Source organism: Triturus cristatus, chromosome 12, assembly GCF_964204655.1.
Source record: "Triturus cristatus chromosome 12, aTriCri1.1, whole genome shotgun sequence".
Classification (NCBI taxonomy): domain Eukaryota; kingdom Metazoa; phylum Chordata; class Amphibia; order Caudata; family Salamandridae; genus Triturus; species Triturus cristatus.
Window position 1 is genome coordinate 94,518,892 of NC_140595.1, and position 26,244 is coordinate 94,545,135.

Sequence of the window (26,244 nt, forward strand, 5' to 3'; positions counted from 1 at the left end):
ATCCTATTTCTGACGACACAAACTCAAAAACACCACTCTCAAACAAAGCAGGTGGCGACACTATAGTCTCCCAGGCCACAGTCGCTGGCTGCACAGTTACTTATGCGTTACGGCAAGAAACCTGTAGTCGGGCATGCTGCAGCCTCAGTATGGTTCACTGGAGTAGAAAGAAGTTGGCAAAAGATAATATTTCAATTATAAAAATCACAAAACGAGCCATCGAAAAGAGAAATCCACTGGCAAAAAGAGAGTTGTGCGCCATCCAACAGATGAATGCTTGGAGTTTTGCAAGGGAGACCTGCCCCTCTTGCCAAACAGCAATAATTGACATGACATATTAAATAATATAAATACATTCATAAAACACTGAGGGGAGTACACATTCTGACGTGGGCCATTGTTGAGTGTGGCCCCATAAGATTCGGTCATGGTTGGCCTGGTAGACAGCACTTTATCTGGAGGTTCATCCCATTTTTAGTGCAGCCTTCTACTGGGTATTCTGAGTTCAGTATCAGGAAAGCTAAACTAACATGGCTAATTCTGTTTCAACCCCATCAGCACTTGCTTTCGGGCTCCTAATATGTGACGGACTCAATAATAATAATCCACATTTGTACAGCGCGAACAATCACCCGTAAGGGCCGTCGGGAAGATTAAGCAAGCTATTGCCCAGAGTCACATGGTGCTGGGCTAATCTGCCGCCGGGGATCGAACGGTGATCCCTAGATTCCGGAGTCAGTCGCCCTGGCCACGGCGCCACACCTCAACCCACCCAGCCGGTTTTTCAGAGGCAGGCAAGTTCAAAGTTTTAGTGACCCAGTCTTAGTCTCGCCGGCCTTTCAGAGGCATGCCTGATAAGCAAAACATGTAGAATGTTGGAGTAATAGAACACATTAGGGCCAGTTTACCTCAAAATGGGTCATGACATTAGGATTTTGGCTCTTGCAGCACCTGCATGTCTCACTGTTTACCAGACATTTACCCCCAGTAAATTTAGATGATACTTATGAAGAAGCTCTTTATTGCAATAGAAGCGGTAACTGCTGTTACTGCACATATTGAGAGCGGGGCACCATGTGTATCAATTTCTTCTAGCCATCAATGTCTTCAGGCATGTTTTCAGGAGCTCTGAAAGCCGCATTAGCCTAGATGGTATCAGGGGTTCAGTGCAGCCTTTGGGCCAGTTAGATGAGAAGACAGTGCCGTCCTGTAGAAGGGGTCCGGCACCGGCCAGGATACACCCTGCAGCTCCACCATGGACCCGCAAATGATTTTTTAGGTAATCCACGATGCAGGAGGACTGGGCCAGTTATAATCAGCTGGAGGAGAAGGCCGCCTGGGGATACACTCCAGCCAACATTTAATTGGATCCTCTGATGTTAACTTAACACACCACAATAAAAGGTCTGCCACGCTCACTCAGTCTCGTGACGAGGTGTGGTACCGCCCCGATCAGATACATGTACATATACAAATAAATAAATAAATAAATAATTATAAATAAATAAAATATATAATGTTCAGTAGGAACGTGGGAACACCTAGCTGTGGGGAACAGCACTGAGACTCCCTTGTAATAGCTCTCCCCACCCTCATGTGTAGTTTGCAAAGTGACCCATGCAGTGCATGGCACCGTAGGCCTTTCCTGGCCATGTTGCCAATATCACACTGCATTCTGTGACTTGTAGTTCAGCTTTTAAAATGGCAAGATAGGATTTTTGAGCCCATGCTTACAGTCCTTGTGTGTCTGAAGGTTCCACGCATGACATGGGGCAATTTGGCAGCTAACCTCAAATACAACCGCGACCCAAAGCAGAGGTAAGTATGACAGAGGTGTTCCCACGCTGAGCAGTAGGGAATCATTGCTCAGTATTACAAATGAGAATAACAGCTCGATCTGCAGGTAAACGCATGTGTGGGGTGCAAGTTTGGTTTCTGCTAGGGAATAGTTCCGCGAGGTTGTAGCCGCCAATGTCCCCAATGTTATGTGTGACACATTCAGCCAGCTATGTTTGTGAACTCAAATTGTAAGACCCATATTTCCAAAGTTGAAAATGAATCTACAAGTTCCCAAATGCAATTCATACTGGCTAAAAAAAGGATAAAGTTATCTCATGGATCCACTTGGCAGCCGTGCAGCAGTCGCTAAATTGAGAGAGACTGAGAGGGGTAACAATATCTGTTACCAGAGCTCATGATTTTGGAAAGTCTGAGGTTACCGCAATTCAGTGCATGGGATACACCACATACCGGTCTCCTGAGCTTCCCATTCTACCAGAATTCAATGTATTCTGGGAGATGTAGTCCTTGTCCATCGCAATTGAACCAACTGGACCACATTTTTCCATAGAAGGGTCTGTTGAGGGGAAAGAAGACGGAGGACACCAAGACCTATTGCTTAGTCAAGGTTAATCTGTTTGTGGTGACTCTGTGTGTCTTTTAATTCCACTTAAGTTGTGGTCTAGTTTTTGCAGTGCCTTAAGCCACTCTAAATCGAACGAAAAGCAGAACACTGACACAATATAGAAATCCTTAATAAATAATAAACTATAAAAAGTATGAAATACATTCAGCATATATTAACCCCATATCTCAACGAGGTCCATATTTTTTGGATTCGCTGATAAATGGCTTGCTGTGTTTCAATTCTGTAGAACTGTGTGCACATAATCGTATTTCATCCTGCTGCGTTCTCTGAAGTTGAAAACTTTTACTACCTTTGTAACATTTACAACACTTTGCCTGTGTTTACATTTTCCACAAAACAAGTTTGGGCGGAAATCTTTTCAGTAAACAGAAATCTGTCAAATATGTAGATTTTGTATAAATATTTTCTCCTGCAAAACCTACTTGTTTGCACTTATATTTGTGCCTGCCTCTAACATTCATATTCGGTTAATACTTAGGAGCAGAAATACGAGGCATTGCTTTCTTGCTATCAACGGCATATATTACAAAGGTCCTATTTTTGTTCCATCCCCGAAGGATTAGGTTAAGGTTTTACCCCCAGTAGGCAACGAGCAAAAGTTGTAACATAAGTACAGAAAAAACATCTGAACATTGGAGCTAAGGAATATAAGGCTAAGACAAGGAAGGTGGAATTTCACAGGATAGCCCAAACAAAAGAGAAGAAACTACACTAAGTCAGATGTTGGAGGTATGAGGAAAAAAGAGCCCACTCACCCAAAGTCTGATGTCACAGTTATGGACAACAAATAAACCCAAATCACCTACTCCCTCCCCCCCAAAGCCTCCTATGCCAGCTTCAAAGTTGGTTGGCAAAGCCTTCTATCCTGCCTTTCAAGATGGCACCCAAAATCTGCTATTGCACCTTCCATGAGTGAGAAACTGTGGTTGGGGGATGCTAAGGTATGCTAGACCTCTCTAGATGAAATCAAAGTCCACGGCCATGATTGGTGCTCTCCAGTAGTTGAAGGAGTTGTACTGCACTAGGGTGTCCTCTTCTTTTGGCTCCTTCAGCATGCCGTACTCCGAATCCCCAATGCGCTTTCCATTGGCACTTGACTTGTTCGAAGGCCGTGGGAACTCGATGCCCAATCCCTCCAGCTCGCTTAGGTCCAGCTCTGGGATAGGAAGCTTCCAGAAGACGCAGGAGTTGAACTGGCTGCTCACACTGTCCAGCATCTTGTCCTGCATTAGAGTAGAGAGTAAGTAGAAAGAACAAGGAATTGGTCATACAAGATAAAAACTGTAACGCTATCATGTTTTGCTCTTACTAAACATTCTGATTTTCTTATTACTCTCCATTCAAGTTAATAAATCTAAAGAGCACTTCGGCAGCGGCACTAGGCAGAACGCCATAGAGGACGAAGGAGCTGGATTCAATCAATCTAAGCTTTATTTCTGAAACGAATTTACCATAAAATCTGAACAAATCATGCAATTCTTTTGTACGACTACATAGCCCTAGCCTATCTTTCATAGAAAGGTATATTTCAATTTTTGTAGTGCGACAAACAGTGCTTTATAGAGCTCAAATGCGAATGCACAATGTAATAAAATGTATAACGGTTGCGTTAATCAATTAGAACATTGTTCATGAGTACATAATATTACTGTTCATAGCGAACTCAGCAAATGTCCTAGACAGCGTTCAGGTATGTTTCTGTACTACCCAGGAAAACTTTTGGAATTGGAAAACAACAAAGACCAATTCATTGCAATGCATATTTAGCACAAACAGATTGCTTCTTAAGACCGCCTATTTTTATCGGATCTGAACCTATATTAAGAAGGTCAGTATAGAAGAAAATAAACATTTGGTTCTTTAACGTCAGGGTGGAAATAACATTTAACTAGACTATGGGAAGGCCCTGGCTCTATTGTTAGTCAAAGCAGCTATGGGCAGAGTTCCAGGATTCAATTTCACAAATCAGGACTTGGTTTGGCCATAATCCACCCTTAAAGGGACAGTTGAAGACCCCACAAACTCCTCAGCCTCAGAAACTGGTCAGACAAAAAAAATGTATTTCATGCACACAGGGCAGCTAGGACATTGATCAAAAACAATATTGGTCTTTAACAAGGGCAGAAGTGACATACGTGCACTTGACAGATCAGACCATCATTCGGCTATCATAAATATAATAATTGTGCAGGAATGCTTTGGAACCAAGCAAGGTGTCAGTGTAAATATCCTCAATCTAATTCTATTAAGCTTTTCTGTGATGGTCATATGTAGATGACAACAAAACTCTAATAAAAACTATAACTATTTGACCCAAAGACTTGATGTTATCTAGTTTTGCGCAAGGCATCTCAGATAACAGCTTTCCAGTGTGTCCTGAGCAGTTGGCTAGGGCTCATAGTTCAGTACTAAAGGCCGCTTCAGTCAGGGCATTAGCATATATACCTTTACGGGGACCAAGAATGCCTTCCCACCAAATCTTAGAGCAAACCATTTGATCGTACCTAGGTTTTGCAATGACAATGCCCCATCTATAGAAATCTGACTGCTCCATCTGGCGGTGTTACTCAAGTGAACTCCTCAGTAAAAAAACTCTAAGGCTGTGTCAAGAAAACATCAGGATTCAAGGATAGCTGAAGAGACACATGTGCAAAAAGACAGACTACAGACATTTCAATTACCCTGAATTGTACACATTCCAATAAAAAGAATCCTGAGAATGCAGTTTGATGTTATTTTATCATAATTTTTGCCATTAGTTAAAGAACATTCATATGTTTTTTTCACTTTTGTTTCTGTAGATTTTACCCTTTTTCCCCCAATACATTTTCCATTGATTTTCCTACATCTTTGGATTGTCCATATATATGGGACTGTCTACTGCTGACCTGGCATACAAAACAAATTTTTAAAGAGTTTATAAAACCTAACATACATTTTTGCAGACATAAAATGACTCTTCACAAGAAACTTCAGCCTTGGTGATTTTACTTGTATCACAAAGGCCAGGGAGAAGGCAGTTCCCTTACAGACCTCAAAAAATGGAAAGAAACAAGGGGCTCTTTAGTGTGTGTTTACTCCAGGAGGTGCTTTCTGGTTGCAAAAGCAGCCAGCAGGAAAAAAGTGTTCTTTTTTTTAAAGCAGGTTGATGTCTCCAGACAAAATAAGTCTCTCCCCTTAAGCAGGTGAAAAAAACATAAAAGTTGGTAAATGGCCTTCAAATAAGGATAGTTTTAAAAGCCCCCGTCTGTTGGCTGATTCACTGGATCAAAGGTGAGAGCATAGGTGTGTTGATTCTAAAGAAAACACCAAACCAAACAAAAAGGTCCTTGACCGAAGAGGAGCAAACCCCCTGTGTGTTATTCTTTTAATATGTGCGATAGCCTGAAAAAAGTGTACAAAACTCTATTTCTACAATTTCTCTCATTTGTCTTTCACACTCCCATATGTCTCCTCACAGGAAAAACTGCAACAGACATGAGAAATGCTCATGAGTGAGGAAACTGAAAGAAGGGGGAATGTCATTAGAGACGTTGCAAGGTTTGTCTGTGAGGTGACATATGGGAGCGTGAAAGACAAATGAGAGAAATTGAGAAAGTCATGAGTGAGGAAGGTCTCTATGTGATTGTGAAAACAAAAATACTTATAAGAAAATGTCAACTGTAATATATATGGTTTGTTTGACAGTGGGAATGAAGAGGGAATTTGATCAGGACGAAAAAATTAAAATGTAGGAAGTGAAGCTTGAGATAACACAGTGAAAGACAATCAAAATAGAGAAATTTATTGGCTGTACTCACAGGACACAAAACCCAAGGAATGGGAAGGAATGGCCAAGAATGAGTCCCATTCTGATAAGAGATAGTCAAATTGTATATACTGGGTGATCTCATATTAATTGGGAAGAAAATAGGATTGTTGATAAATAAAATTATGAAAAAAGAGAAAAAGTAAAAATGAATTAAAAAATGCGCAATACTCAAATGTAAAACTGTCAGCCCATGTATTGTACTGACTATGTAAAAAATCTTTTTAGGCCCTGATAAAGTCCCTATAAGGGATGAAACATGTTGGCTAGGTCTGCCAAAAAGAGATTTTTTGGATTGAATAAAGGATCTATAAATAAAATTGCAACGCTTGAGGACTCATTCTTAAGAAAAAAAAGGAGAAGGAAAAAAGACTTGGTTGACAAGAAATTAAATTAAGAGTGATCACAGCTATAAAACAATTAAAGCACAAGGGCCAGATGTACGACCATATTTTGAGCTCGCAAACAGGAAATCAGCCCGTTTGCGACCGCAAAATGGGTCTGCCCTAATTACAAACCATACTTTACGAGTCGGTAACCTATTACCGACTCGCAAAATAGGGTTTGTGACTCGCTATTAGGAAGGGTTGTGCCAAGGGCGTCCCTTCTTAATAGCGACTCACACTTAAATGTAAGAATGTTTTGCGGCCGCATTTGCGGCCGCAAAACACTCGCAATTTACCAACCATTTCAAATGGGTGGTAAGCCACTTGCAAACGGGAAGGGGTCCCCAGGGGACCCCTTCCCCTTTGTGACTGGCAGTTAAAATATTCAGAATAGCAAACAGTGTGCTAGACACTGTTGTACATTCCTATTTGCGAATCGCAAAATGACGCAATTTGCGCGACTAGCAAATAGGAAGGGCCGAAAGTCTGGCCCAAAGTGAATTAAAATTAGGACACATGTTGCCCTCCTGTTTTTGAAAAAATCCCTTCCAAATAGAAATAGTATGTACGAATGTTTTGCGAACTTTATGTGGTTGCAAAACATTCGCACTTTACAACCAACTCAAAGTTGAAGGGAACCCATTCGCAAATGGGAAGGGGTCCCTTTCCCCTTTGAGAATAGCTGGTAAAATATTTTTTAAGAGCAGGCAGAGGTCCTACGGGCACGGCCTACTCTTAAAAAATGAAACTTGGGCGTGGATGGGCAGGACATTATGACCTATACAGCGAAGCTCCTCCAGGCTGTTCGGGGTGATGACAATGCCTCCCCACCGACTTTGGACAGGGCCCACCGGGTCGCGGCCCGGGTGGCAATACTGATCTAGTGCCGGACATCTTCACCCAGGTGCACTTCTTCACAGAGAAGGAGGCAGTTTTACGCGCTGCGAGGGAGAAAACAGAGGTTTTTTTTTATCTAATCTTTTTATTGATTTTACAACAATTAGAGTCACATACATTCTCCAATTAGCATTGCGAATAATTGTACCTTGTTTCATTGCAATAATTAAGGTGGTTACAATCATAATATGTCTAAATCTCGCTCTCCTACTTGTCGCATGGCCACTGATGGGGATACACACAGGTTACCACGATGTACGTTCCATTTGCCCCATTTCTTATCCCATTTGGGAGAAAAAAGAGTTGACTTACAACGGATATCGCATCCAAATGTTCCAGGATCTCTCCCCTGTCACACTGCAACGGCGCAGGGCTTTCAAACTGGTCACAGACAAACTGCGAGAGCTGAATGTTAAATATCAATGCGGCCACACATTCGCCCTGCTCTTAACGTGGGAGGGCAGGCGCATGTCGATCCGACTCAGCAACTACTTCAACTCTCGGCGGAGTCCCGTCCTTCCAGCCCGACCTCACTACACGCCCAGCCCAGAGTCTCTCTGCGCCCAGTGTGGACAACTGTAACGCGTCCCAGAAACACGGCTCAGAATAGGAGTAACTCTACTCTGCAGGCCAAGCAAGTCCTCATACAACATCTACGATCTATGGACGGCATCCAGTCACCGACTCACTCTCCGCCTGCCTCTACTGCACCCTCCCCTCGTGCATCTTAGACATGGAAGTCACCTGTTTATGGGTCCCCGATGGAATGATCTGACAAACTCCTTGCCTGCAAACAACAATGTCACAATGTGTGATACAACCAGTGGGCTGGACTATGACCGTTATGGAGAGGGCCACCCGGCCCTGACATCTCTCCCACGATCTCCACCTCTTTTTCTCCATAACACCCCAATTTTGGAATAAACTCATTGAGATCCCAGGGCCCCAAGGGGGACTCCCCCCCCCCACCCTCCGCCGCATCGCTTTGGTATCATGGGCCGGCTGCCAGGTTAGGAGACCGCGGCCTGAAGCAGGATCATCTGCCCCCCCCATTCAACTGGTCCCAAAGGGGAGTGACTTTCTCAGAATGGCCCTAGTCTCTACCGTTGGGCCACTCAAGGACTTGAATGGACCGTTATGGCCCTATAGGCCTAATTGTCTTTGTTATTGTTGGATTGCATCCCCCTCTTTTCTTCCCTGTCCCTGGAGCCCCTGGGGGTTGCGTGCAGTATACCTTTTCATTATCGCATTGCTCTGTCATCGGGGGCACGCTACCCTATATCTTGCGGGGCAAGACGGGCCGACCACAGTACTGCCCCCACTCTCTTTATGCATTCACGTGCAGTGAGATCCCCTATGACATGCGCACCTCACCCTTAGTGGCCGGGTAGGGCCTAAACACTGCTCCCTATTTTACCCCACATCAACAAACATGACACAGATTAGACTTCTTTCGCTCAACGTGAAAGGCCTAAACGCCCCCAACAAGCAATGGCAGGTCTGGCGCTACCTATTGATACAAGACCCAGATATTATCTTCCTTCAGAAAACCCATCTTTTGCGCCCACACACAAGTCGCATGGCGCATCCCAAGTACCCAACACAATACTGGGCGTCCTCACTATCTAAGACGGCAGGGGTGGCTATTCTCATCAAGGCGGGCCTTAACTTGCAGGGGACTCAAATAACACAAGACCGGGAGGGACGCTACCTAAAAAGTAAATCCCTAATTAATGGCAGACCCCTTATATTATTTAATGTCTATGTTCCCAATCAATCTCTGGATACATACCTAAGGAAACTCCTAAAGGACCTTCCTTCACAAGAGGTCGGAAAGATGCTTATTGGGGGAGACTTTCATTTGGTGTAGGATCCCACACTTGATCGTAGTGTGACTACTTTCCAAGGCACGGGAGAAATGTCCGCGGCACTAAATAGGGATATCACAGCCTTGGACCTGATAGATGCTTGGCGATATAAAGCGCCGGACGTACAAGACTTCACCTTTTTCTCCCACGTCCACCGTTAATATTCACGCCTCAGCTATTTTTTTTATATCACAGTCACTTATTCGGACCTTGAAGTCGGTTTGTATTTCGGATATATCTATCTCGGACTACGCGCATCTTGAAATCTCCATGGGTGGCATCGACGTGACCCCTCATCATGTTGGCGACTCCCCCCGCACATACTACGCAACCAGGTCAATGTGGCAGAAATACGGCAAGAGAACCAAGCCTATTTTGTGACGAATGCTCTGAACGATACCGACGGACACATCTTGTGGGACGCCTTTAAGGAGACCATCCGTGAGACTATTACCTCCATTGCAATTACCCAGGTCCAGGAGGCTTGGTTAGTAGAGGCCGGGCTATCCAGGGACATAAAGGCCCTGGAATGTCTAAACCATGTTGCGTCATCACGGCAGCACCAGAAACGGCTGGCCTCACTTTGTGGCCAGCTGAAGGTGCAGAGGGTAAATAAAGCGGAGCATTCACTTCTCACCATGAAACAAAAATATTACGAGGGCGGAAACAAGGTCAGCTCTTTGTTGGCCTGTCGACTCTGTGCCTGTGTCTCCCATGCCCACATGTCCAAGGTTAAAAACAAAGATGGCATGTGGGCTACCTCTGAAAGTTATAAACAGAGGGCATGCCACACATTCTTTTTAGCCCTATATAGACAAGGTGAAACATCCCAGGAAGAGACCTGTCCCTTCCTCACTCCCTGCCTATGGTCGCCTCTCGACCCCTCTCATCCACAAAATCTAGAGGCCCCGTTTACACTGGACACGGTCCAACGGCCTTTTTCCTCTTGTTTTTAGCCCATATTCAGGACTACCTCAGGGGGATCTATTCAACTCTCTCTCTAATAGTACCAGCTCGACTCCCAACGATGTCTAGGGCTGAGATAGTTCTTATACCCAAGCCAGGGAAGGACCTGATGCTATGCACATCCTACCGCCCTATCTCTCTTCTCAACACAGATGCCAAGATATATACTAAAATCCTGGCAAACCGATTGGAGCCATACCTCCCTAGCCTGATAGACCCAGATCTGGTGGGATTCATACGCCACCACCAAGTGCCGCATAATACCCGTCATATAGCCCACCTGTAGGAAAAGGTCCAGCGGCGAAATATCCCAGCATGTCTTCTCTCTCTGTTGACACAAAGAAAGCGTTTGATAGGGTGGACTGGATCTTTCTAAGAGCGGTTCTACAGAGGATTGGACTTGGACCAGTCCTGATATCCCGGATTATGGCATTTTACCTTGCCCCTTCGGTGCAAATTAGGGTCAACTGACTCCTTGCCCCTCCAGTGCATATTCAACACCCGACAGAGATGCCCGCTATTCCCCTTACTTTTTGCCCAGCAGTAGAACCCCTTGCAATAGCCATACGTCGGTCCTCCATAAGCAAGGGCATCCCTTTCGGAGGTGATGATCACAAGGTAGCGTTATTCGCAGATTATCTTCTGCTCACACTGACCAACCCCAGGGACTCCCTCCCTGCACTAATCTCCCTCCTCCACACATTTCAGCGCATCTCGGGCCTCAAGATTAATACGGCTAAATCACAGGTGCTGAATCTAACACTCCCCCAGCAGGAGATCCTTGAACTACGTTGTCTCACACCGTTTCAATGGGCTGCTCATTCAATTCGGTACCTTGGCCTTAATGTGACTTCCTCACTGGCCTCGTGGTCTCAAGCTAACTGGCCGGAATGCCGGCACTCTGTTAGGGAAGACCTAAGGCGCTGGAAGTCGCACCCTGTAGCATAGCTAGTTTGACCCAACACAGTGAAAATGTCCATATTGACTAAGGTACTCTACCTTTTTTAAACGCTCCCTACGCCTATCCCAAATATTGCAAGCCTCCAGAGGCAAGTGAATGCCTTCATTTGGGGTAAGGGTAGACCGCAATTTTCCAATAGGATCCTAATGTTGCCAAAAGATCAGGGGGGCTTGCCTTTCCCAATTTCCCTGTCAACTGCTGGGTGGCGCACTAGCGATACATCTCGGACTGAGTGGTATGCAAAAGCAAGAAACATTGGTTTCATATGGATACAGCGGTGGCATGCAGGCCTATTTGGGACTTGGCCTGGTTACCGAAGCGATCACAGCCAAGTAGAGCCTACATCGCTACCCCCACAAGAACTGTCTTGAAAATATGGGATAAACTTGCTGTCAGAAGGGGTCTCACCTCCTTCCCATCTCCCAACACCCCACTGGCCCAGAACCCCATCTTTCCTCCGGCCTTGCAACCCCACTCCTTTCCGGCTTGGGAGGAAGGGGAATGCCGCACGATCAGTGATCTCTTTGAGAGGAAAGACTTTAAGTCCTTTGACCAGTGCATACAAGACTTCCACCTTCCCGTCACGACATGATTGCAACACTACCAGCTCCGACACTGGCTACATACACCCATTAATACACAGGGAGCCACGCGCCCACTTACGTCTTTCGAGTAACTTGTACATTCCTTTGATGGCTAGCGGAGATTGATTACATGCATGTACCAAGTCCTAGACCACTCCAATTCTCTACCCCTCCACCCTTATCGACGGCAACGGCACTCTGACACTCCAGGCAACATCCTTCCAGAGCAATGGGAACAGCTATGGAGGGACATTCCTAAGACATACAGAAGCATCACCCAACGGGAGACGGCCTACAAAATGATGACTCCTGTCCGGCTGCAAAGGATGTTCCCCACTTCCTCATCTCTGTGCTGGCGTTGCAACTCCCACAGGGGCTCTTTCATCCACATCTGGTGGTCCTGCTCGCTTTTAACCCTTTTCTGGAAGGCGGTGCTGAGCCACATCAAAGACACAGTGGGGTTTCCCATCCCGAGAATACCGCAGGTAACTATTCTGGGGATCCAACCCCAAACTCTCAATGCTATGATGCACTCTGATTGGCGTGTGATCCTACACATGTTAGGGGCAGCCAAACAGTTCATCACCCTGCAATGGAAGAAATCTTCGACCCAACCGGCTAAACTGTAGCTCACTCACCTATGGCACACCATGACAATGAAGCTCTTAACCTGCCGTATCACACATTCTGATACTAAATTCACACACATATGGCAACCCTTGCTACTACATCTGTCTAAACTAGAACACTGCCACTCCACCCCCCTCGTTTGCGTGCTTTGCAGCTCTTTGAAGATGCTCTACTACCACGCGGGCTGAACTCTCATAGTGAAGCTACCTACACTAACATAGGAGAGGGACCTTTCCATACTCCCCCCATTCTTCACTGTACTATTTTCACTCCTCTTGGTATCAATGCACACACCCATGACAACTACCAGTCACGGCTAGGCCTCAAGCGACCAGGGCCAGACTGGCTGTAGCGGGCACTGGGCATTACCCCAGTGGGCCGCATGGGTGGTGGCCGGTTTTGGGCCCCTGGGAGGCCGTTTTTGTTACAGGGCCATTTTGGCTCCTGTAACAAAATCGGCCGAAACTGGCCCTGGCAAACAGCTCAGCCGCACCCCCCAATACCCGGGGGGCCAGCCGAGCACTTTGCCAGGGCCGGTTTTGGTTCCCAGTTCGGCCCTGCAAGCGACGACCTCTATGGGCCCCTTCCTTCCCTCCCCTTGTTCTCTTAAGTTTTCCTTTTTTGTTGGACACTGGCAGAAACATGCATTAGTGGCGAAGCCTTCCTTCTTATTTGGGCCAACTAACCATATCATGCACGCTATTCTGTGGAACATATCAATGTTTTTCTGCATACGCCCAGTAAAGTAGCTTCTCACTGATAATGCTACCACTGGGGCTGGGGGGAAAGCTACACGTTGCATGGCAAGGTATAAATTGCTAATCTGTCGAGCTTTGACCTCTCACCACTGTGACGGGAATTACAACATGCGTACAAGTATAGTGCTGGGCCACGGCCCCATAGAATTTCTTGTATAGCCAGAAGCATAGCTACAGGATCCACCAGGGTGTTAATTGTTTGTATGATTGTTAAAAGCACTGCAAGCACAATAAATGTGTTCACGGTTATATGAAAACAATAAAACAGATTTAAACAAACAATGAAACTTCAACGTTTTTTTTGTTCTTTTCAAATGCATTTTCTTTTCCTTCAAGAAAAACGGTCTGTTTTAAAAAAAAGATTACTTTATTTAAAAGCAAACACAGATATGGTGGTCTGCTGACCCCAGCAGGCCACCATCCCTGTGATGGCTGCGATTCCTAATGAGTTGCAAATTGTGACGTACCTGATTAATATTCATGTGGTAGGTCTATTTGGGACCCACTAGAGATCGCAAATGAAACTCACAAGAGTTTCATACATTAGAAATAGCGATTTCCTAATTGCAGTTCGCAGGAAATCGCAATTAAGAAATTGCTATACCTATTCTTCGTACATGTAGCCCAAAATATCCTAAGACCGTACATTAAAAGCCTGTTGTAAGTGGCCTTAGAGTTCAAGACCCTATAAAGGGCTCTGCCATCAGCCTTGTCATTATGGTCAAGGAACTCCTCGGCGACTTGCAATCATCAGGTCTTTTAGTGGAGCGGATCCTCATCGTGTTGAGCACTGGCAGTCATTTAAAAAAGACATTGAAACATGTACGTACCAGGCCCTATATACATGTTTTAACTTTTCAAGCAAAACCACTGACCACTTTCTCGACTGCGGGCAAAAACCATTAACGTAATCCAAATCAGTGATGCTGTCCTTGTTACATTTCACACGTTTTATTTCATGCCGTATGGTTTTTTTTTTCTTCCCAGATGTGTTTTTGTAGTTTTGCTTTTTCCTTCAGCATAGGACTCTTGTATAGTGCTTACTGTGAACTGAGTCGCTTCTACGTGTCTGGGTGCATGGATGGGTGGATGGATGTTCATGAAGGGGGCACGATTGAGAGCTCTGGAATTATGCTGAAGGCAGTGCCGGTTTCTCACAGTGCCTGTCAGAGGGCCACAAAGCTGTTCTGACTGTGTGCCCATTGAATCCATGCCCTCACTGCAGAGAGCTAAAGAGTGATGGTCACAAGCGCCAATTGTAATTAGGGTTACATGTGTAAGTGTGTGAAGAAGGTGCACAGTGTGTGCGTGTGGTGGAGCAGAAGGTGGGGACACGGAGGGGACAAATGAAAGTGAATGCAGACAGGGAAATTGAGAAGACAGTGATGGAGAGAAAGGAGATGAAGTGAAAGAAATGCAGATACAGATATTTCAGAAAAAGACATGAGGAGAAAATGGGGTATGTGACTTAGGCATAGAGGGAGACTGCAGAGTAAAGTGATGCAAGGAGAAGAATAGCCATTGTTACTTTTTTATCTGGTACAAGTCAGTGCTAACAAGCATTGCGATAGCCAATAGGCCTGAATGTTTTTAGGTGTATGCGTTTGTTCATGTGTGATGTATTTGCATGGGAAACGTCCATTACAACGCAGGCATTACATCGCAATGCCTTTACAACGCAACTTTTCCAACGCAAGTGCCTTTACATCGCATGTCATTACAAGGCATGTCATTACAACACATGCCATTACAACGCATGCCATTACAACGCATGCCATCACAACGCATTATAAGGTTAGTAATGGATAATCTTAAGTTTTAGGGTGGGTATCGGTTTTGGGGTAGTTGGGAATAGTAATTTTTACCCCTACGCTATGCAACACTTTCCCTACTGTTGCACTCACTGGAGTGGGAATAGTAATTTTTACCCTGACACTATCCAACACTTTCCCTACTGTTGCACTTACTGAAGGCGGAATAGTCATTTTTACCCCTACGCTATCCAACACTTACCCTACTGTTGTACTAAAATTATTATGCGTTGTAATGGAATGCGTTGTAATGGTAGTTTAAAAAAATTAGTTGTAATGGTATGTGTTGTAAAATCATGCGACGTAAAAGCATGCGTTGTAATGTCATATATTCATTTGCACAAATGAAAAGAACAGTTAAGGACACAAGTACAGGCCAGGGGTCATGCTGTGTTAAGCGAGGACATGGTAGTTCATGCTACTTTATGCTACGCATAGCTAAGCATTACTCATGATCTTTTTCTACCCTCATATCTGTTATGAAGATGTTTATTCAACAGAACAATTTCTTCATTTAGTAGTACTCATGCCGTTACTCCATGTATCTTTTATTGTGACCCAGTGAATGTATTAGTTTGTGTTGCTTATTATGACAAATGACGTTTTTTGCTTTAACCCCTTCAGTGCCCATGACGAGCTGGACTCGTCATGGGCCGCGGTGGCGCTGTGCCCATGACGAGTCCAGCTCGTCATAGACCCCGCCCGCTAATACAACGGCCGGCACAGGGCGGGGAAAGGGGCGGGCACTGAAGGGGTTAAAATCCCATTGGAAAATACAAAGATTAACAAGCATTGGCAAAGGCAATAGGTTTGCCCTCGGAAAACGGGTGCGATGGTTAATTTTTCTTTCAATTTGTTTACATTTGAATGCATGTATATGGCACAAAAAGAAGACGTCACCTCCAGAACGCATTCACCATATGTTTTCTGTAAAGGTTTTGCATATTGGCTATTTTACTAGCGATGTTTTTAAAAAGCAAGCCTTTCAGTTGTGCCATTAATTTTGCTATTGTTTGTATTGGAGACAATGCACACACATTGCAGGCAGCTAATAGGTTACAATGTCACTTAAAGACTTCATCACAATAACTTTAAATAACAAACATTGGCAAATCCAATAGGCCTGGTGCTGTGCTGGCTCAAAGCCTTTCAAATTTGTCAATGCTTGTTGCGTTTTAGCATGGGTATTGTAAATTTGTATTGCTGTATGAGCTGCCAGGTCCTCGCCAATACAAGAAAATGGCTAAAAGCAAATACTTTCTTGGTCTTAAAAAGCCCCCATTTTCCCAGTAGTCCCTGACCCACCTCCCAAAGCTTGTAATGGGCCTGGGGACCCCATCCCCCAGGCCGAAGCCTAAATATAAATGGGAAGTGTGGCACACATCCACCCTCCCCAAGCCTGTAAAGGTCCTGGGGACCCAAGTCCTGGGTCCTGCTCAAACACAGTGTCCTGGGGAGCCCACCCCTGGGACACAGCAGTTTCCATGCCCGCAGGAGCACTGGCAGGGAATCATACGCCCAGCCCTTAATGAAATAAAAAGGCAGTGGGGTTGGTTTACGTATCGTAATATAGCTCGTACCCTCGCCATCCACAGCTAGATACCTTGTATATTACACCACTAATGGTATGTTCTATGAAATCATTAAAAACCTCACTGCAACTTCCATATATGTGCGTGTTTGTGTGTGTATGTGTATCTATATATATATATATATATATATATATATATATATATATATATATATATATATATATATATATATATATATATATATATATATATATATATATATATTACGATGCTCAGAGAACTACACTGGCTATCTGTGAAAAAGAGATCATTTTTCAAAATCAGTTGCCTAACCTATAATGCCTTGAGCAACGGAGGTCCTCTCTACCTACAAAGAAAACTTCTTAAATACTGTCCCTCTAGGAGACTCAGATCTAGCTCGCTGGGTCTCCTTCAGGTTCCTCGATTTCTTCTCACCCGGACTGGCGGCAGAGCCTTTTCATATCTCGCTCCAAGATATTGGAACCAGCTCCCCCAGGTGCTGCGATCAATCCCTTGCTACGGCATTTTTAGAAAACAGCTGAAAGCCTTTTTATTTTAAATCCTCTCTCCAGTTTCTTCAATGCTCCCCTTGCAGGACCCTATTCTTCTAGGCAGCACCGAGATGCCCCAGGGTGAGTTGAGCGCTTTATAAACAAACTAACATAACATAACATAACATAACATAAATATATATATATATAGGGTAAAGCCAGGCCAGAAAAGTAGATGGAAAATAAATTACCACTCAACAAGGGCCAGTCGATGTTTTTAAATCACTTACCTGTAGGCCGGCCAGCTGGCCGGCGGCCGCCTTTCTTCAGTCCTCTTCCTGGCTTCTGCTGGAACAGGAAGCAGGATAGGCTCCCCTGAGCCAATCACAGCGCTGCAATGCAGCATTGTGTTTGGTCTGAGCACTGTGGTTTGGAATAAAGCCTGGGCATGTTCTCCACCCAGGCTGTAATGCAGCCTGGGTGGAGAACATGCTAAGTGTGTATGAATGTTTGGCCGGCCCTTCAAACATTCATGCGTACTTAGGAGGGTGCCCCCACTCCTCCCCCCTGCGTACCTCAGCCACACCCTACAAAAGTGCCCCAGCACAGAAAACTAAAATGATAATAACATTGCGTTATCATTTTATTTTTCTGTTTTTGACGTGCTGAAAGGCAGTGGGGTGATGTTCCTCCACCTCAGCGGAGGAGCCGCCCCTGGGGGCACCCGAAATACCGCTTTCCAAAGAAGAAAGGCCTTCAAAATGTAGAAAGCGCACTTGACTCAATGCGTGATCTTTGGGAGAGTGACATACTCGTACAAATAGCACCTCCAAACACAGGCACACAACCGAACTCAAAGTTACACATACAGGCAGACACGAAAATCTGGACAGGACAATAGTCTTACACAACACCACTATGCACATACATGTAGCCAACGCACAGGGCCATCCAGGGGATCATACACCCATGCAGCCAACAGAAGCACAATCACACAGGTGACAATCGTACTCGGGTAACAACACACACACAGGAACACTCAAACAAGCGCACCTACAGAGATCACGAACATGCTCAGGCGGCTGCAGAGTCTCGCCCATAGGCAGTCACGCTCACGGAGATTTATATATATAAATATATATCACCACGAATTGCTGATCTGAAATGAAATCAGCGGGACACATGCTCTGGGCACAAAACAGGATTTAATTCAGCATATAAAAGCACTTCTGCAGATCGTGGAACATCCATGGCAGACGCGTTTCTGGCCGGAATGGCCGTCATCAGTGCCAGTCCCACAGGCTAATGTTTCCTCGTGAGCTTCAGAGACCACTCCCTGTGAAGTAGACTCTAAGCTCCTCCTCTCTCAGGCAGGTGTGTTAGTTGCGCTTAGAATCCCAGGTCCAATGCATGATGGTACATGTAGTCCGCATGAGGTTCCAAAACAAGTGATGTGGAACACTGGACAGCGATATTGTCCCCAATTTCTTGGCGCTGGGCTGCATTCCATCGCAAAAGTCCTGGAAATGATGATCCCGCTGAGACCTTGATTTGTGCCCTTATCAGGCAGCGCAATGCCGCCTCCTCTCTCCCCTCGCTTAAATAATGTCCATAATGGAAATACCTCTGCTTGGGGGGGCGCCGCGTTTGTACTCCTCGTACTGCACCAAAGTTTGCTGATTGCGCGGAGCTCCTGAACGAGAGGGCGTGCCCCTGTCGGTATCAGCGGAAACCGACTATACCTCACCACGAATTGCTGATCTGAAATGAAATCAGCGGGACACATGCTCTGGGCACAAAACAGGATTTAATTCAGCATATAAAAGCACTTCTGCAGATCGTGGAACATCCATGGCAGACGCGTTTCTGGCCGGAATGGCCGTCATCAGTGCCAGTCCCACAGGCTAATGTTTCCTCGTGAGCTTCAGAGACCACTACCTTTGAAGTAGACTCTAAGCTCCTCCTCTCTCAGGCAGGTGTGTTAGTTGCGCTTAGAATCCCAGGTCCAATGCATGATGGTACATGTAGTCCGCATGAGGTTCCAAAACAAGTGATGTGGAACACTGGACAGTGATATTGTCCCCAATTTCTTGGCGCTGGGCTGCATTCCATCGCAAAAGTCCTGGAAATGATGATCCCGCTGAGACCTTGATTTGTGCCCTTATCAGGCAGCGCAATGCCGCCTCCTCTCTCCCCTCGCTTAAATAATGTCCATAATGGAAATACCTCTGCTTGGGGGGGCGCCGCGTTTGTACTCCTCGTACTGCACCAAAGTTTGCTGATTGCGCGGAGCTCCTATATATGTTTTTTTTTGGGGTTTTTTGGGACGAAGGCCAGTATGGCCGTAACGCGTTTGTCTGGCGATGGGAGCAGAATAAAGTAATTTGATTATCCCTGAGAGTGTGCGCCACGTTTTGTTTTAGCTTACGTTTGGAAATTTTTTTTTTTAAATAAATATATATATATATATATGAGAAATGTAGAAAAAAGTATATTACATGATATTTTTGAATCGTTGTGAAGAATAATTGACAGGAGCAATATTAGGAAGACATTTTACATTGACTTTTTTAATAATCAGGAGAAGAAATATAAAAATTATGTAGTCTTTGGAGGGGCTGTAAATGGGACATTGTATGTATATACATGGGGTGGGGCACCACTAAAAAAGCCAGACAGTCTAACATACTGCTGGTTGGTCACATCTAAAACCATTTACACACGCACACTGCCTCTCCCAAGGAAAAAACACACCCTCGTGCTGCTAGCTACAGGGACAGATATAGACACGCCGAGCCCAGCACGCGCAGACAGACACGCGCACGCGCGCGGCTCTTAAAGGCACAGAAGGCCACGCCCTGCAGGACAGGATCAAGCCCTGTTGTTTCATTCCACCCCAGCTCTCCCCAGACCCCGGCTCTTTTGTCTGAGGACAATAGTTGCATTAATAGGACAAAATCCCGTGCTTCCGGTCTCAGACCGGCCCCTGCCACGCCCCACGCACGGGGATCATGGTTGAGATGACGGACTGCAGCATTAATTAGCCCACAACGGGAAATCCAGGGTTTGTCACCGCATTTTACAAACATTTCCCAGATTTATTGGTATTGGCGTTCGCGGTACAAACAGAAGTCCCCAGATGGCCAGGCTAGGCTAAAACTGGCTGATTACCAAATAGGATAAAAGGCTGTGATTTGACGTAGCCCCGCCTCCTCCTGCCGCCTCCGCCTCCCATGGAGTTCGACAGATTCTTATTTTATATTAAGCTACTATCTATCTCCCGTTAACAGCCCCTCCAAAGACCACATGATCATTATTGCTTCTCTTGCATATTAATAACTTTACTAATATTTATTCTGGCAATTATTACGAACGCTTCAAAAATACTATGTACTGTATGTTTCCTTATTTCTTCTGTTGATAGTTATGAAACGTAGGCACCGTATCAACTCTAATAGTTCCATTGTACATTTTTCGAAAGCTATCTTTCATTTCATTGGAAAACTCGTCTGAAATCTCGCACACTATGTCAGCATCCCGTTCCTTCTATTGATTAGGCGAATGCCTATTTACTATACCATCGTTACATGTTTTCTCTCCATTATTCTGAAGGTTTGCATAGTATCCCATCTATATATTTCTGCTGTTTTATTTGAAATCTCATCTGCCATAGCAGTTTATACATCTGCTGAGGCTCATGCACCTTACTATTTGCATTTTTCATCTATCAGTCAAAACCACATCTAGATCTGCCGTTGATTATTCTTAAAGGTCAGCACCATATAATCTTCGAATATCTTGTGTCGACTACTCTGAAAGATCATTACCGTTCCATCTCTAAATATCTGTTGTTGACTTCTCTGAAAGCCTCCTCATCATACCTTTCTCTATATCTAATCCCGACTACTCTGAAAGCTCATCCTCGCACCATCTCTATATCTACTCCCGACTACTCTGAAAGCTCATCCTCGCACCATCTCTATATCTACTCCCGACTACTCTGAAAGCTCATCCTCGCACCATCTCTATATCTACTCCCGACTATTCTAAGCTCATCCTCGCACCATCTCTATTTCTACTCCCAACTACTCTGAAAGCTCATCCTGGTACCATCTCTAAAGCTACTCTCCACTACGCTGAAAGCTCATCCTCGCAACATCTCTATATCTACTCCCGACTACTAAGAAAGCTCATCACCGTATCATCTCTTTAGCTACTCCCGACTACTCTGAAAGCTCATCACCGTATCATCTCTATATCTACTCCCGACTACTCTGAAAGCTCATCACCGTACCATCTCTATATCTACTCCCGACTACTCTGAAAGCTCATCACCATACAGTGCTTAATTTGTGCAGGTCTTTCCGGTGCTCAGCACCGGCACTTAATTACCAGTACCAGGGCCTATGAGTGTCTGCCACATGGTATTGATGTCTGGCAATTTAGATATGAGCACAACAACTTCTGTTTATTATTTCAATTTACAATTCCAATTATTAGTATTTGCCTCCAAAGCCATTCTTATAGCTTTGGGGCCTGTAATAGTATGAATTGCCACACTTTTAAGAGTGTGATGATTAGTAGTGTGTTGGTGCTGTCATTGGCAGTGCTGCCAGGGGCAACGGATAGTGATAGTGCAAGCTCTAGTGTCCTCTAGTTGAGGGCACTACGTATTTTACAAATTAAGCACTGTCACCGTACCATCTGTATATCTACTTCCGTCTACTCTGAAAGCTCACCACAATTCCATCTCTATATATCTGCAGTTAACTACTGTGAAAACTCATCACCGTTCCATCTCATATCTGCAATTGACTACTCTGAAATCACCTTATCATCGCTATATCTTCTGATGATTATTCTAAAAGCGATTTATCATACCATCTCTGTATCTGCTGTTGACTACTCTAAAAGTGCTCCACCGTACCATCTCTGTATCTGCTGTTGACTACTCTAAAAGTGCTCCAGCGTACCATCTCTATATCTGCTGTTGACCACTCTGAGAGCTAATCACCGTATCATCTCTATATATCTACTGTCGACTTCTCTGAAAGCTCATCACTGTGTCATCTCTATACCTACTGTCGACTACTCTGAAAGCTCATCACCGTATTATCTCTATATATCTACTGTTGACTACGCTGAAAGCTTATCACTGTACCATCTCTACGTCTGCTGTCGACTACTCTGAAAGCTCATCACCGTATCATCTCTATATATCTACTGTCGACTTCTTTGAAAGCTCATCACTGTGTCATCTCTATATATCTACTGTTGACTACGCTGAAAGCTTATCACTGTACCATCTCTACGTCTGCTGTCGACTACTCTGAGAGCTCATCACCGTATCATCTCTATATATCTACTGTCGACTTCTTTGAAAGCTCATCACTGTGTCATCTCTATACCTACTGTCGACTACTCTGAAAGCTCATCACCGTAGCATCTCTATATATCTACTGTTGACTACGCTGAAAGCTTATCACTGTACCATCTCTACGTCTGCTGTCGACTTCTCTGAAAGCTCATCACTGAGCCATCTCTATATATCTGCTGTCGACTACTCTGAAAGCTCATCACTGTGTCATCTCTATACCTACTGTCGACTACTCTGAAAGCTCATCATCTCTATACCTACTATCGACTACTCTGAAAGCTCTCCATGCTCTCTATATCTGTGACAATTATTCAAAAGTGGAAGGAGTCTTTACATTTTTTCTGTCAATTGTTCTCAAATAATTTACCTCACTAACTTTTATTTTTTTGCTCGATATTCTGACAGGTCTCATATTGTCCAATCAATATAGCGATTATTCCAAAGCTTATTGGATAGACCTTTTTAGGTTTCCTCCGTAGATTGCCCATAAGTTCACCATCTCTGTATTACGCTTCTTGCTGATTTCTGACATGCCACACACATGTATTATGTTATGCATTCTGAAAGGTATGCATATGTGTGTGTGTGTATATATATATACACACACATATATATACACACACACACATATATACATACATATATCTATACACACACATATATACACACACTGCTTCCACCCTGCACTTCACGTCTGTAGTCTATACAACCTGATCTCAGCCAACCACCCACAAAAATAATGCTAAATCCGCCACAAAAATAATGCTAAATCCGCCACAAAACCTCGAATAATCACGTAATCCCCCTTTTAACGGGCGTTATAAAAACTAGACATTAACACGTGTCAACGACCGCTGGTACTTACTGGTTTACGGGCTCTTTGTTTATGATGGAGAGGTTTCAGTCAGCCACGAGGCGCAGAGTGGGCTGGGGGGTGCTCGATGTCAAGCTTCTTTGAATCAACCCTGGGGGTGCAGAGGCAGGCTACTAAGCGTCCCTGGCACAGACGATGCTGCGGGGCCGGGGGAGTGTCACCGCAGCGCCGAGTAGCCCTTCTCTGCCAAGGGTGGTGGGGGAATGATTCAGCTTTGCGGCCTGTGGCAGACAGCGCCCACAGAGTCACGTGGTCCTACCCTACCCCCGCTCCTTCATCACATGGTCCCCCCCGCCCCTTGCCCATCAGACGGCAGACATGGATGGAATGCGGAGAAGATGCGGCGCTCTGTAAGGCAGGTCATGTAACCGCACCACAGAAATAGCCTCGGTGCTGCACGCTGCTCCCCGATGACGTGAGACGGCAGCCAATCTCAGAGATGCTCAAATAAATAAATAGCCCTCCCAGAAGGGATCTGCCACGGACTGCAGGGCCAGAGGACGCTCTTATTACGTCTCACGCCTGGATTTTCGAAGCTACGCAGTGCTCTGTAATTATTCAACTGTTTGTGAGGCGTGTTCGTGTGTATGCGTGACATACACAGCATGTCAGTGGTATAGCAAGTCTGTAGATCATAATTATGTTTTTTAGGTCTCGTCTGCGTTGCAGCGCAAGCTGCTCGCTTCGAGATCTATAGTTGTTGGTCTTCTGTCTGGCTTCTTTGGAAGTGGGTGGGGTTGGTGCACGCCCTGTCTCCCTTAGGCCCCGCCCACCAGTCGCCTGTTGCTGCTTGTAATGAATACAAATACTATTGAAAAGTATTCAAATGCTTTATTGACAACCTCGGGACAGCACAGGCAAGTAGGTGGTAGCACGTCCTCAGCTACACCATAACTGATTCCCAAGTATTCTAATTTTACATGTACAGAATAAAGAATACAGAACACTCTACACTCAAAGATCTATTAAAGAGATATCACTACACATCCCCCTTCTTTATTTAAACAATACCCTTATCCTCTCTATATAAAGAAACAAAAACAACAACAAAATAAAATACATAAAATAAATCAAATATAATTAGTACAAACATAATCTTCAAGTTTCTTGGGTTTAGTAATTTTTCCACCAAAACCGCTAATCTTATTGGAGCAATTTTGGTTTGCAAGTAAATTGGAAATTGTATTACTGTCACAAGAATCTGATGTATGACTAGATTCAATGTCATTAGATACATGTATCTCTCCATTGGGGACAGGTACATTGACAGTGTTATCATGATCAATGGTGATCCACCAGTACCTATCAGTCTCGGAGTCAGTATTAGTACAGTGATTTTTTTCCTTAACATCGCACATTTTGACAAGGGCTAATTTACTCATATGGTAAATGGATCCATCTTCAAGTTGGACCGTGTTTCTGTTTACTTTAACAATTTTTTTGGGTTTGCTGAATCTATTTTCACCTTTCACAACCTTACTACTGGATTTCACTTTTACCCATTGTCCTACATGAATATTTACATCCTTGACTCCATATTTGTTGTCAAAATATATTTTGTTCTTCTGTTGAGTTTTATTCATAAAATCTCTAATGTCACTGATGTCCCAATCAATTTTTCCTCCTTTGTTCATCCAACCTGGATTAACTTTGGAATGGGGAATCCTACATCTCATTATGACAAAAGGACTATTACTAATAGAATCATGTACAGTGACTCTATGACTTCACATCATTTTCATCAGTTCTGTATTTAAATCTTTCTTATTGGTCATGGAAAGTTGTACAATACCTTCAATAACTCTATTCATCCTCTCAACCACAGCATTTCCCCTAGGATGGTATAACGCAGTGAACTTTTGCTCAATCCCGGTATATTCCATACATTTTTTTCATTTCCAGAGATTTAAACTGAACACCATTGTCCGTAAGTAAGGATTTAGGAAAACCTTCTCTCAAAAAAGATGTTTTCAAGAAAGTTGATAACAGAACGAGTGTCTATCTTTGTAACTATTTCGAGTTCAAGCCATTTCGAAAATAAATCCATCAAAACAATGATGTAGTTCTGCGAACCATCAGTCCATAATACAGGCCCCATTAAATCTAGAGCTACATCTTCCCACTGTAAATTTGGACAAGCTAAGGGACTTGATGGAGGATTCAAGGTTTTCTGGGACTTGTCAGCTGAAACTGTTACGATTCCGTTCCCCAGTTCAACTCTCCTCAGGATTCTGGCGATGCAATAGGGGTTCCACCTCTCGACACCCCCAACTCCTGCACTGATGGCACGGAAGGTTAGGGTGATCAAGCGAGGGAAGGGAAGGAAGGGAACAGCAGGGAGTAGAACCTGTAAAGGAAAGACAATCTACAAACACGAAACAATAATAAAGAAATGTCATGGAAGACTACTCTCTTACATTCACACTAATGGCTACGCTCTTTAATTCTCACTGCCAAGAAAGATCCCTTCTTGGAATATAAACTCACACAACCATAAGTAATACCAAGAACACCAATCTGTATTCTTCTTCACATATATGTACTGTAACTTAGCACAGCCCACTTCATCACACACATTCATTCATGGTATGACTGTAATTGAGGTAAAATAAATAGTGCCCCTTCCCCTGTGTGAATCGGTAATGTCCGGAACATGCTGCCCAATAAACTTAGGATAAACGAACTGCTGTGTTCATTGGCCTCACACAGCGTTTTTAGAACAGGTTCAGAAACAACACCCCCCTATAATTCGTGAGTCCAAAACAAAGGTCTTTGGAGCTATGGTTACGTCACCGCGGGAGAAAGGTGCCTTGAATGCTAGGATACTGCCTCCGCCTACACACTCCCTTGAA

General features: G+C 44.4%; 1 protein-coding gene across 1 annotated transcript; it reads right to left on the reverse strand.

The window, feature by feature from the left end:
• Positions 1 to 2,566: 2,566 nt before the first annotated feature.
• Positions 2,567 to 23,521, reverse strand: MLLT11 (MLLT11 transcription factor 7 cofactor). Its single transcript, XM_085636821.1, has 2 exons — positions 23,384 to 23,521; positions 2,567 to 3,651 (listed from the first exon to the last, which is right to left on the reverse strand). Exon 2 carries the CDS (start codon positions 3,643 to 3,645, stop codon positions 3,385 to 3,387), a length of 261 nt encoding a protein of 86 aa, XP_085492947.1. The 5' UTR covers positions 3,646 to 3,651; positions 23,384 to 23,521; the 3' UTR covers positions 2,567 to 3,384.
• Positions 23,522 to 26,244: the final 2,723 nt, after the last annotated feature.

Coding starts and splice junctions, on each gene's coding strand:
- MLLT11 (XM_085636821.1), bottom strand. CDS start 3,645: ATGCTGGACAGTGTGAGCAGCCAGTTCAACTCCTGCGTCTTCTGGAAG.